Source organism: Rousettus aegyptiacus, unplaced genomic scaffold, assembly GCF_014176215.1.
Source record: "Rousettus aegyptiacus isolate mRouAeg1 unplaced genomic scaffold, mRouAeg1.p scaffold_m13_p_13, whole genome shotgun sequence".
Taxonomy (NCBI): domain Eukaryota; kingdom Metazoa; phylum Chordata; class Mammalia; order Chiroptera; family Pteropodidae; genus Rousettus; species Rousettus aegyptiacus.
Genome location: NW_023416288.1, coordinates 24,737,238 through 24,751,659, shown reverse-complemented (window position 1 = coordinate 24,751,659; position 14,422 = coordinate 24,737,238). Strand labels below are relative to the sequence as shown.

The 14,422-nt window shown below is 35.6% G+C and overlaps 1 protein-coding gene across 1 annotated transcript in view; it reads right to left on the bottom strand.

Annotated features, from left to right (window-relative positions):
- Nucleotides 1-10,753: 10,753 nt before the first annotated feature.
- The window catches only part of SCIN (scinderin), a 64,241-nt gene continuing 60,572 nt past the window's right edge, over nt 10,754-14,422 (bottom strand). The window contains exons 14-16 of the mRNA XM_016160750.2: nt 12,998-13,075; nt 11,329-11,389; nt 10,754-10,942 (exon numbers count right to left, since the gene is read on the bottom strand). Coding sequence (XP_016016236.2) covers nt 10,818-10,942; nt 11,329-11,389; nt 12,998-13,075 — 264 coding nt within the window. The 3' untranslated portion in view covers nt 10,754-10,817. The remainder of the gene's footprint in view (nt 10,943-11,328; nt 11,390-12,997; nt 13,076-14,422) is intronic.

Below are 14,422 nucleotides of genomic sequence, written 5' to 3'. Positions count from 1 at the left end.
AAGCCTGACAATGCTATCAGCCCTCTCTCCTTTGAATTAAGAACAGCTACATCCAGTGGGAAAACAACACCCTTAATCTGATTTTGGATTGACTCACATTCCTGATTGAGAACTTCTAAGGGAAGGCTCTTGAGCAATGTACCCAATGACAACTTTATCTACTGTTATTTTATTTACAGAAACAGTTGGCTTTTCCAAGTTACTAATCCCCTAGTCACTTTAGATTAAAGACCACCTGCTGAGAATAGAGCAGAGTTATATTCCCTTTCATCTCTGCTTTAAACTGATTAATTTTTGCCTGACTTCATTTCTTACAGTACATTGCCAAAAGCTGCCAAGAGCAGCCAATACACATTAATATTCTGAATTTTCCTAAATTTTTTCCTAGGAGGTACAAGCTGGTAGGTGTATGATCACCCTTCTTACTTACCACTTCAAATAGTTTTATTAACTGTTTTACCATAAAAAAGAAATACTAGCTCCTCAACCGGAAATATCTATTTACTCACTCAGGAAATCTACCATTAAATCAGGGTCACATATGTTAGAATGTTTTTATGAAAAGCTCCACTTCTGATACCAGTTTTTATATTAACTAGGGTACAGGCTGAACTACTCTAGAAAGAGACTCCAAAATAGAGTGACTCAAATAAGATAGAAAATTCTTCCTTTTTATCTATCAGTCTTGAAATAAGCAGATTTAGTCATGGTAGAGAAGCTCTTCCAACAGCTTCATGTGGCTTCCATCTCTGAGCCTAAGGTGGCTATTCAAGCTCTTATCATTTCCTAGTGAACAGACAGAAGAGAGAATAGAAAAGTGAAAGACAAAGAGCTTTCTTTTAAAAGAAGTGACTAGAAATCTACCCTTCTAAATCAAAGATCTTTTGCTCACATGTCATTGGCCAAAATTCAGTCAGATGACCACACTTTGCTGCCAGTGACACAGAGAATGTGACCTACTAGGTCCCAAAGGCCGGTTTCTATTTCAGTGCTAAAAAGAAAAAGGAAAGAATAAATAATAGAGAACAATTAGCAGATACAGACATCACGTTAATATAATTTGTTCTTTCTTTGCTTTTTTATTTTTTTGACATCACTTTGGGCGAAATAACATGCATATTTAGAAACAATATTTTTAGCTCCCAAATACAAAATTATATCTTTTCAATCTAGATTTCATATCTTTGGAATATTCAGACTGTCTACCAGCACCAAGTCATTAATCAACAAGAATATTTTTTAATTGTATTACATGCTGCATTTTTAATTGTCTTTTGTCCTTCAAGTTACACTCAGTTTTTTTTCAGAGTTAGAGAGAGCACTTCTACATTCTATTTTCTGAAATGTTCAATAAAATTGAAATTGCTTACTGATGTATTTGATGGTGGGAGACTACATGTGATAAATGAAAAAGGCAAGTGAATATATAAAATGTTTAATAATATTCTGATAAGAGATGTTTATTTTTCCTTCCAAAAATTTTCCTTCTAAAAAATTCTTTTGAAAAGAAAGAATTTCCCCTACTTTCTGTATAGGCATTCTTTTAATTCTCTCTCTATATAACAAATCTCAGTGAGCAGAAAGTACTTCAGACTAGTAGTTTCTAGCATTCAGTTTTCTTCCACCCTCATTGTTCTATTTAGTCTACTCAATCCTTGAGCTTTCCTCGATATCCCTTCTTTTTCCCCCAATGTTTCCATGAGCAGTTGAACTATTAGGTTTACAACTTCCTTCCTCAGTATATCTACTTTTTGACATATTTGTTTATTTCGGTTTTGTTCAGTAGGTCTTCCTGTCTTTACATGCTGAGACTGTACCACGCTCTCAGTAACATACTCCTTCTCTTCTCATTCGGCTTAACCTGGGACAGCAGCTCCGTGACCTCCTCCTGACTCCCAGCAGCTATGCTAGGTTTCTTCCCAGTGCCCACAATAAGTGAAGGCCATCTACTACATGGATTGTAAGATGAGTGGGTAGGCAAATGCATGCTTAACTACCAGAAAAGTTGAAATTGAAAAGTAATTAAATGATTTACCTAATATAGCCAGTGGAGTAATGGTCGGGCCAGGATTCTTACTAAGGTCTTTAAATTAAAGCATCTATTGAGACCCCACACAGAGTTCTTTAGCATTACACCATTATTGTAACCAACCAGACAAGGCAAGGACAGTCCAACCGCATCAGTAATCTAGATGTTCCTTATTTTTGGCTACTGGGTATCATCATGTGATGCCCAGGAAGGGATCTAGTTCTGCCAGGACCCACTAGGTAACTTTCTGGGGGTGGAAAACCATGCCTAGAAAATTGAATAAAATTGCACCCTTTCCTTTTTGGGCTTACTTAATAATCATCTTTAAAGCCAAAAAGTAGAAAGAATTTTTTTAAAAAGCTCAAGAGCTGAAAAGTTTAGGATCATAGGATATTTTAACAAACTATAGGGTTCCTGTAATCCTTATTAGGAAATAGAACATAATTTCTATGATTTTTGCTACTGACTCTTTTTTCATTAAAATTGGGAAATCATATTCTGTGACTATTATTGCCTACACATTGTTCTAAGCTTGTGCTAGTTTGGGTGCTGGAATATGGGATGATTTGCTCCTCTGTATCAGTTATGAAATTCCTTGAGAAATATACCACATTGGGCATCAACCTCTTAAGAAATATCATGGAACATTAGGAAAGGGTTATGTGGATTCTACAGGGATAGCTAGGTATTATAAAAATTATCTGCTTTCAGTCACTGATGACCTCTGGGGCCGGAAATATTATAACAATAAAATGCAGACTGAAATGAGAAGATTCAAGGTTTAGGAAGAAAAGTGTTCTCTCTGGTGCCCTCAATAAAAGTTCATGCAAAATAATACTTGACCTTATAAAAGTATGACCTTTTAGAGGCACTTTTATATTCAGAAGTCAAAATCTCAAATAATGCTTCTTCTTATTCAAACCTGGGTTGAATATTATGCACCATTAGAAGCCTGTTGCCTAACCTCTCTGATGACTCACTGAGATCATTATTCTAGCAATGTCCTTACTGAAGCTTCACATGCATAAATTCACAGATATCCTGTGACTGAGAATAGAAAAATGCCACTCTCAAAAGCCAAAGCTCAAAATTTCTTATTGATCTTTAGCTCAAAATAGTTTGTTTCTGCTTAAACTCAAATGCAATAGCTTACCTGCTCCCTAGTCTCCATGACAGTTCCACCTATACTTTAGTCTTCTAAGTAGAGTTACTACAATTGTATAGACAGCAGCTGTCTTATGCGGCGAGCCCAGTATGAGAGATTTCTTTTTGTCTGTTTATAAGATTGTCAGGTTGGAACAAGAACAGCAACTTTGCAAGGTTTAGGAAATAGATGAAATGCAGACTAGATTTTTCCCCAGTTACGATTTTATTTCTTTTCTATTTTAGAAATGAGGGTCTAGGTTGAAGTTGAAATTGATAGAAGAGAGTGGGAAAATCTACTAACTTCTCAGGTTATCAGCTTCTACTCAATATGACAACCGACTAGAATACTTGTTTCATTGTATACCTTTTTACCCAGTGTGTGCTAAGTAGAATAGCCCTTGACCACGTTCTATCGGAAGCCTGTGAATATATTACCTTATAAGGCATAGAGACTTTACAGCTGTGATTAAATTAAGTATCTTGAGATAGAGAGATTTAGGATTATCCAGGAGGGTCCAGTGTAATTACAAGACAAGGGTCCTGAAAAGTGAACAAGGGAGACAGGAAGGTCAGTCAGAGAAGGAGGTGTTACTGATGGTCATATAGCAGAGGACACATAGGGAGAGAGAGAGAGATTTTTGAAGATGCTACACTGTTAGCTTTAAAGATGGAAGAAGTGGCCCCAAGCCAAAGAGTGCAGGAGGCACTAGAAGCTGGGAAGTTGAGCTGAGAAGGAATTCTGCCCCTAGAACCTCCAGAAGCAACTTAACCCCGTTGACCCATTTTAGAATTCTGAGCTCCAGAACTGAAAGGCAGTATGTTTATCTTGCTTTTAGCCATTAAATGTGGGATAATTTGTTACAGCAGTGACAAATTATAGGAAATGAATATACTTAGTATAATTCAACAACATTTTAAACAGAATACCAAAATTGTAGTGTTTAAAAAATTTTAAATTATTATCTTACACACATATTTATAACTATGTATTTTGTGTCTGTTAAATAATTAGGTCTTGGGTATAGGGTTTCTATTTCATGATGATGAAAATATGGCAAATTTAATTTCTTAATTCAGAGATATTTGGTCCTGTGTGTCAAACATGTCAAAAAAAAAAAAAAAAAAAAAAAAGAAGAAGAAGAAGAAGAAAAAGCTGTCCTATCGTGGTATTCTCTCATGGTAGTTTCTTTCCTTAAAATTTCTCTGTAGTAACACTGCTTTATTTCCATCTTGAAATGTGGTTACTCTCCATTAGGAATTCTCGGCCTTGGCACTACTGACACTCTGTATTAGAGAATCCTGTATTGTGAGGGGCCATCCTGAGGCTTACTGGAATTCTTGAGTTCTACCCACCAGATAGCAGTAGCACGAGATAGCCTCAATAGTGACAACCAAAAATGTCACCAGACACTGTTTCCAAATGTTCCCTGGGGAGCAAAATCTGCTCTGGTTGAAAATCACTGCTTTAGGAATGCACAATTTGGTGCTAAAAACCCCATAAGCAACCACTAGAACATTCACAAGAATATTTGGTTATATTAGGAAATTATCATAAAGACATAGGTTGTTGTTTCCTTAAAATTTACATGTTTCTAACTGAAGAAGTCAACAACCTCATTTCTCATGCTTCTCTATCTCTCTCAATCCACTCTAGCCACACTGGCTCCTCACAGTTCCTTGAACAAGCTAAACAGCTTCTGATTCCTCTATGTGAAAGGCTCTGCTGGTCTGCACCCAGAGGTATGCCCAGGTCTCTGTATGTATTAGCCATGGTTCTTCAGAGGAACAAAATTAATAGGATATGTGTATAAAATGAGATTTCTTACAAAAAATTGGCCATATGATTATGGCAGCTAAGAAGTCCCATGATATGCCATCTTCGAGCTGGAGAACCAGGAAAGCTGGCGGTGTAAGTCGCAGTGCAGGGTAGGAGATGACGGATATTTAAGCTCAAGTGATGAGGCAGAGAGAGCTAATTCAGCCCTCCTCTACCTGTTTGTCCTAGTCAGGCCCTCAGCAGGTTGGATGATGCTCACCCATATTGAAGAAGGCCATCTGCTTTACTCAGTCCACCAATTTGATGCTAATTTATTTGAGAAATGTCTCCACAAATAATGTTTAACCAGATATCTGGGCATCCTACGGCCTAGTCAAGGTTACACATACAACCAACCGTCACAGACTCATTTCCTTACTTCCTTTAGGTCTCTGTCTAAAATGAGAAGCTTTCCCTATTCACTTTATCTAAAATAGAATCCTTTGTCTCACAATTCCTCTCTTACCTTATTTTTCTTTATAACACTTATAGCTATATGGTAGACTATGTATTTGAGTATTTGCTTCTTTTCTGTCTCTACCCACCAGACTATAGCTCCATGAAGGCAGGGCACCCTTAATTATTTGTTCTCTGCTATATCGCCAGCACTAGGATATACACCAGGACACACACACACACACACACACACACACACACACACACACACACACACACACACACCAGGCTATACGTGATGTCAGGATAGCCTGGCATGTAGTAAATGTTATAAAATCAATATTGAACCTCAAAATTGGGAAACAGTATGAAATACTTCTAGACTAGGAACACAGCCACAGTTGACCTCTTTCGAAATACTACTTTTTTTTCAACTGGAAATAAAATAAATATGACTGTTTTTCTCAGTGTTTTCAGGAATTGGCAGTTTTTCTTCATTAATGTGAACAAAGGGTGCCCTCTAGTGTGTTGTTTGGATGTATGCATCTCTGAAAGTATTTTGTTAATTTCTTAATTTTTGTTTTAATCAGACAGAACACTGTTATAAAGAACTTGAAGAGATATACAAATAAATAACTTCTATCCTTAATGCTTTAAAATAAAAGTCTATTTCTGGAGTAAACAGAAAGTAAATCTTATGCTGTTGACATGTAGATTTTTTGAAAGAGTATTCACTGCCTCAAATTTTATTTGAGACAAGGGTAAAACATGGACAGGACTTTTAAATCAAAAGGATGTTTTGCCAGTTATTTGAAAAATATAGTTTTCGCTGTACCTGCATATGAAAATATAGTTGACGCTTAACATGGATTTGAACTGCACGAGTCCATTATATACGATATTTTTTCAACAAATACAATCTGCTTTTCCTATCCATAGGTTTTATGTTCACGCATTTAACCAACCATGGACGGAAAACAATGTTTTCACATTCCTGACCACAGTTTTCCAACCTTTTATGGAAAATACATATGGGAGAGGGCTGTGGGTGTGGTTAGGGTGAGTTGAACATACCTGGGAGATATTGCAAGTTCCAGTCCAGACCACTGAAATTATTGAGTATTGCAATAAAGCCATTGCAATCTTTTTGCTGGTGGAGTGTCTTGCCTTCAGTTTGTAAGTAATGCAGCCCCTGTGAAGCTCAGTAAAACAAAGCATGCCCCCTGGCTGGTGAAGCAGGGTCAGCACTGGAGAGAGCTGCATTTGATTTTCAACAGGTTCTAGGAGGCCTCTAGCCTTGCTACAAATTATAATCCCTGGGAGCATTTAAAAACTATTAATGACCAAATCACTTTTACTAAGAATACTTCTTCCTTTCCAATCTTTAGGCCTTGTGCTTTCTCATACCTTATTAAAGTGGTTCTCAACTGGAAGCAGTTTTGCTTCTCTCTCCCCTTAAGGGTATTTGGAAAAGTCTAGAGATATTTTTAAGTGTTTCAACTGGATGTGGGAATGGGGAGAGAAGGGTACTACTGACATCTGGTGAGTAGAGGCCAGAAGTGCAACTAATCCTGTAATGCACAGGACAGCTCCCAAAACAGAGATTGTCAAAATGTCAGTAGAGCCAAAGTTGAGAAACCCTGCCTCAATCGACTGGCTAGGACCTCCAGCAAAATATGGAATAGAACAAATATTTTGTTCCAGTCCCTAGTGGAAAAAATTTGGTCTACCGCTGCTCTGAAATATAATGTAAACTACATTTTTTTGTAGATACTCCTTTTAAGATTGAGGGATGTTCATTTTATTCTTAGGTTGTCCAATTTCTTTCAGAAGGCCTTTAACTATGAATTCAATTTCTTTAATTGTAGAAACCTTTGTTTCTACACAGGTTTATCTGTTTCTCTCTGAGCGCGCTTTAATAGTTTCTCTCTCTCAAGGAATTTGTCTCTTCCATCAATGTCCAATTTATAAGCATAAAACTATTTAGTTTCTTTTTAGTGCCCATAGATTCTGTAGTAATACTCCTATTTTTTTCCTGATATTAGCAATTTATGTTTTCTTCTTTTTTCTGTATTAGTCTCTATTAGTTATTTCCCTGTCTCTGCTTTCTTTGGGTTTAAATTTCTCTTTTGGTTTAGGATAGAAGCTTAGAGCATTGATTTGAGGCTTATTTATCCATGTTAGAATTTAATGCTATAAATTTCTGTCTAAGCACTGGGAGCTGTATCCCACACATTTTGGTATGTTGTGTTGTTAATTTTCAAAAAATAAAAAATATTTTCTAATTTCCCTTGTAATTTGTTTATCCAAATATTTTGAGGATTAGCCACATATCTTTTATTGATTACTAGTTTAATTCATTGTGGTTAGAGAACATAGTGGTATGATTTCAGTACTTCAAATTTGTTGAAATTGGTTTTATGACTCAGAACATTTTCTCTCTTAGTGTATATTTTAAGTTCCCTTAAAAAACAAACATGTTTCTTTATTTTGACTAGAATTTTATCCTTCTGAGTACCCTGTCCAAAATGTTATTTTGAAGCCAGTTCTCTAATGGTATTGCAAAACAAAACATGCAAACAATAGCTAAGACAATAAAACAAGTTTACATTGGTTCCTTGTTTTCTGGTCTTTTGTTCAAAGTTAATACCATAATCTGATTGCTTATTTGAAATTCCTGAGATGTGCTACTTCTGATCAGAATACTTCTGATAAGCTTTTAGTTTTCCTGGATTCACTACTTTCTTCTACATGTTTTCTAGTCATAAATTTCACTTAAAAGTGAGTGTTATATATTTGAAGCAAGAAAAGATCTGTAAAGCTCTAGTAGCTGAAGTCTCAATATATTTGTTTTTTTCACTTCAAAAATCTTTGAAAAAAATCAGATGAAAGAAATTTAATATATTATATTGAAAATTAATAAGCATTAGCTTCAACCAAAAAATAGAAAATTATGAAACTTATTTTTGCTAATTGGCTGTATAAAACCACATTTCAAAAGACTAATTTCTATGTTTACATATAATTTGAGTTTAAGACTACACAATGCCATAGAACAATGGCCCTTCTATAATCTACCAAATGTGCAGCTTTTAGGAAGTGGACCAGTTTCCCTCCCCACCATGCTGATTTTACATGCATTGCAAATGTTTCTTCAAGACATATTGGCTTTGGGTGTGAAATTAAACAGCAACTTCCCTTTACAGGAAACTTTTTCAAATCTTATTTATCCATTCTCTCCACCAGCTTCCCTTCAGTTTACTGGACGTAGGGCTCCTAAGTCTTCTTGATATAGCAAGTAATTTCGGCGACCACTCCACGTTTGGGTGGGGCAATGCTGCTCAATAGATATGTCCTCCCTATATTGCTTTGTGCCGATGATGCAGCTGTCTCTCAGGTGTCACCATCACTACTTCTAAGAAATTGGGTTTGGGATTTGGGAAAGCAACCTTTTCACAGCTCAGGCTTAAAATAGCAGCTCTGCTTAAGATGATTTAATTTTTTTTTTTTTTTTTTTTTTTAGTCTAGTGATGACAGTGGGAGAAAACCCTAAAGAATTTCCCTTTCTTTAGACTTCAGCCCCATTATGTCACGCCTGCTCCCCTCTCCAGGCCATTGTACTTGGTATTCCTTCTGCCTGGGTGTGATCACAAGGTTCATTCCCTCCCCTTGTCAAGTCTCCAAATACTACCTCCTGAACAAGGTCCTTCCTAACCACCCCGTTAAAATTGCACTTCGCCTCACTCTTTGCCTAGGATTTTTTGCCCCCCCTTCCCCGTATTTTTCCCTCTATACAACTTAACTTCTAATATTTTATAATATATGTATTTATAGATACTGTTTTTGTTGGGATTTTGTCTGTTTTATTCACGTTGAATCCAAAGTGCCTAGACTAGCACCTGACGTCAAATAGATGCCAATTAACTATTTACCAAATGAACAGCCCTGGAAAGAGAAACTTCTCACTGTTGCCTTACCACACACACAAGCCCCAGGTCCCCACGCCACCGTCCACCTCAGGCCATGATGGAATGGGGCCCACCTACCCATGCCAGGACCTAACCTGAGACACACGTGCCTTTCACTTCTCCAGAGAGAGGGTAAGAATTCCTCAGATTGCTCCTCCATGATTCCCCTTTCCTCAGAACTATTACTTCCTCTCCCGAACCAGCCACCCGCCAGCCTACTGCCAGACCTAATTTCTACTTTACTGACGCTCCCTATTCTGCCCCAACTCCTGTTTTGTGGGGGGTATTAAATTAATTAAATGAGGAGGCCATTGACTGAGATGGCTCTAATGCCATAGGGGCCTACATAAGCAGACTAAAATCTAAGCCCATAAACGTCTCAAGGTGACAAAATTGAAACCTAAGGACAACCAGTCACGATAGTCAACTAGGCTTTAAGCTGGAGCCAATCAATAATTTCCTTGCTTGGCTTTCTGCTTTATCTATAAGTCTCTCCTCGAATTTTTGCTGGTGGAATGCTCCTAGCCACTTCCGGTTTGTTATTGCCTGATTCCAGTTGATTTTTGGTTAAATAAAATTCTAGAACTTTTAATATACCTCTGTTTATCTTTTAACGGGATTCAGGTTTTATGTGTACTATATGATATTTAAAATCTTTAGTAATTATGTAACCATGAAAAAGTTGTCTAATTTCAACTACTACTTAATGAGGATGAATTAAGAACTGTTAAATTCATATTTACTTATATATGAAAGGATTTAACCTTAAAATTAATTGAGCAATTAACTCACACATCACATTTGAATAAAATGTCATAACAAAAAAGTATTTCGAAAAGAGATGTATTTTAATGATGAAAGGCAGCATTAGGGAAAAGCTGTTTGTTCCCCCCCCCCCCCCCACCGAGGCTTTTAAAAACACACAAAAAGTAAAGTTTCTCTTAGAAAATGACACTTTAGAGTTAATGGTATAAAGTCACATTGACTAAAGACAGAAAACAACAAACTTTGAAAGCTTTCTTAACATTACTGCAAATATACACCTCTTCTGAACGCAAAACACAGAAAGGAAATTAATCTCAAAGGCATCACAGCTTTCTTCTCTGGCATATATATAGAACAAATTTGGCTACTGGCTCCTGAATTATAAAATATTCTAAGTCCCCTACTTTGCGAATAGCTTTTCACCTTAAAAAAAAAAAAAAAAAGTCATATAAAAGGAATTAAATCAGTTTCCAACAGAGCTAATAATGGTCCACAACAAGAGTCGAGGTTATTTTAAAGCAGTAACACAAGAAAATTCCTGTTTAAAAGATTTCAAACCAAGACCAGGCATTGAAAAATAGTCATATGGCTGAGGTTAATATTCTAAAGTCAAACGTATACAAATAAAACTCCTTTTTTTTGCCCCTATAACAGCTCCATAATGTTTGTTGGTTTGTTATTTCCTACAAAAATCAGTTCACTTGCTGGACTCCCACCCCAGGAACCATCCTGTGAATGTGGGTGGCTCATAGCCCTGTTTTATGATAATAATTGGCGTCCTCTTGTCTCTTCCAGAAGGGTCTGTCTCAAGGTACATTTTGGCTAAAAAGAGGTATAAAGACATAAATTCAGTTAGTTTTCATTTAACTGTAGAATGAAAACTTTTCCAATAAAATAAATTTTCTTTGCCCCAAGTAGGTAAATGCTGTTTATTATGACTGATTCCTTATAGATTTCTCTTATCTACTGTGAAATGTGCCATGAGAGTTTCATTACTGCCTGAACAAATTCCAAACTGTATGAAACTATCCTTATGGCATAATTATACTCATGTTTTTTCAATAACAAAAAATTGTACCAGAAAGAACAGCAGTACTTAAAAAAGAATTTTTAAAAAACCTACGTTATCACAATTATGGAGGTTTTACTATTTCTATGTAAAATGTAAGTGAATTTAAATTTTTCAGAATAATTGATATCTAGCTTACCAGACTTCAGAGATTCTGACTTCTCAACTTCATTGGCATCTTTGCCAATCCAAATAAAAATCTGAAAAATAAAATGATAATAGTATGTACTGTTTGGGGAGTGTTGACTCAATGTAAAGTGTTCTACACACATTGCTAATTTAGTCTTCACAACAACCTCAGAAGTTAGAAATGTAAAGACAGAAGAGAGACGTTCAACCACTTTTTCAATGTTTACACTTTTAGGAAATACCTAAACTTACATACAGACAAATTTGACTCCAGATTTTATGTTCTGATAGTTTATGTATAAATAGTGTTTTCTAGTTTACAAAGTGGAATTTCTCAAAAACAATTTATTCACTTTTTAAAAAAATTTTCACTCACCCCTATGGAGTGTGTAAGGCAGTCATTATTTCTATGTTATTATGCTGGAGGGGGCACATTCAGCTTGTTCGTGGGCACCCCAGACTCCCTTTGTGAATCTCTGACTAAAGCCTCGTGTTCTCTTACAGTATTGTGTCTGATAACATTGGTAAAAGTACTACAATGTTTAGCATCTAAATATGGAAGTTTTCTTTTAAACTGATGTAATTATACATTCTGTACGTATCCTTCTCCTTGTTAAATGTGTAAGTTGGTACTTTAATGCTGAAAAATTCTCCCTGAATTACTTTATATTTAAATCACTTTAAAAATCTCTTGTTGGCAGAGAAATTTGGTCAAATTAGTTTTGATTGTGTTCTAATTCAAACTGAAGGTGCTGGAATATTTGCTTGGAGGGCATAGAAAAAATCATGACAGCATGGTAGTGTAAATAAAAAGTATAAGGTATAATAGACATACATTACATTATGTTAGTTTCAGGTATACAAAATAATGATTAGATATTTGTATATATTGCAAAATGATTGCCACCATGGTAAGTCTAGTTAACAAGAAGAGAAGCTATAATACAACTGAAAGACTTAGCAATTAAGAGCAGACCTGAGAGTAACAATTTCTTTGTTTGACTCTAAGAGAAAGCCAAATTCACAACTGTTCTATATCATTTAGTTTCTAATATATTTACTTTTCCTTTTCACTATTATTAGTTTACATAGAGGTTAAAAATAAAATAAAATAAACTGACAGATGTGCCACATCAAATGACCATTAATTTTCTCAAAAAGGAAGATTTATATAACAGTGACATACTTTTCTTTCTAGATTGAAAACTATTCTGTGTCTGCTTCTTTCCCAGGGGAGGGGTATCCTATGACTTCTTGTCAAATTTTAAGAGAAATTCTGAATATTTCAGTCTCCCACACAGCATTTCCCCCTGTTCCACCCCCCAGTTATGGTATCTACTAATGTATTTATTAATAAATGAATGGATGAATGCATGAATAAGTTGAGTACGTGAATTTTACGAAGAAATGAAAAACAGAAGTTTTTCTTTTCTTCTTCTTCTTCTTCTTTTTTTTTTTTTTGCCTAGAACTATGCAACCAAAGATGATAGCCGTGGAATTATTTCTACATTAAGATATCAACTTGCCACATATATTAGTTTTGTTGTTTGCCAAAATGCGTTGTGTCTCTTTTGAAGCCATAGGCCTATTTATTATTAGACTTGCCACTACTCAAAGCAGGTTTTGTCAGCTCCCAACTATAAGTACACTCTTTTGTTATGAACAAAATATAGTTTTACCTGTTCCCAAGCATCTAGTAACATGACATCATCTTCTGCTAAATCGTCCTGGGTGAACTCTCCTGGAACCTCTTCGATCTGAAATGCGTAAAAAAAACTTTATGACCAAATGATAAAATAGTAATTTTTTAAAATATGTATGATAAAAATGCCTTATATGTTATTATTTTGGAGCACAGCAAAAATAAAATTCGGTAGTCATTTTTTCGTTCCTTTTAGATAATGCAGATTTAAATAACTGTTTATATGTGTAGTCAGGTACCACAAATGAATGGTATCTTATTTGGAATGATCAATATAAACACTGTATTTGAGTACCCTGTACACTCCATATACTGTCAATTTGACCACAATTCTCTCCACTTGGAGTTCCTTATGATAAGTTGCTTCACAGATTTATGTTGCCTTGCTAGTCTCTAAAGCCATTTGTTTATGGTCTGGGTATTAAACTGTCTTTCATTTTGTAGGTCAAGATTACTTTAATAAAATTAATAGGTCTGGCTATTTTTATAAATCAACGATTTTCAGTGAGATGAAATTATAATATTCCATATGTGGTTATTATTTTTATTTTAAATGGGTTAAATTACGTTCTCGATAGTAAATATTAAAGGATAATAGGGAGGGTTAGTTTAATGCAGCCAGTACCAGTGTATTAATCTAAAATTCAATATTTTCACAGAATTCTGGATAAAATCCCCTGATTATTAGGAAAGCGTGGTAGATTGGATTTTGGTTCCCAACTCTTCACTTCTTCCCTCTGCTATGTGATTTTGCAGGACAGTTGAGTAGGCAAAGTTGGCTGTGACTTTGGTCATGGTCATATTAGCAAATGTGACTCAGCAGGGACCCTCTTCTGATCTTGAACTGTCATGGGAAAACAGGCATGAACCCAACCTGCAGCTTGAAGGAGAACCTCTCAGTACCCCCAGCTAGATGAACTTGGTCTCAGGCACCCTGCAGCCCCCAGAGCATGACAATACATATTTGTTGTAAACTAATGAGTACTGAGATTATTATACCATAAATAAACAAACAAAAAATCCTAACCATTTACATAGGGCAACAAATTTGTTTATATTACCTCTTTACTAAACATTTTTCAATCACAGAAAGACGAAAAATGCAAAAACCTTAAATGTCATTTACTTTTTCCCATCCACTGTTCTAATCCTTTATATGCAACAACTAATTTAATATTTATGATAACCTTATGAAAGTAGGATTAGGCCCATTTAACAGATGAAAAAACTATAACACAGAGAGGGCAAATAAACAGCCTGAGGATCATACAGCCAGTAAATATGACCAAGTAAGTAATATTGCACAACAGGCAGATTAATTCTAAAAGCTGTGCGTTTAACCAATAGGCTCTGCTGCCTTGTATGAATCTATGTGTCTAAAGCCTGCATTCTGATGGTGATA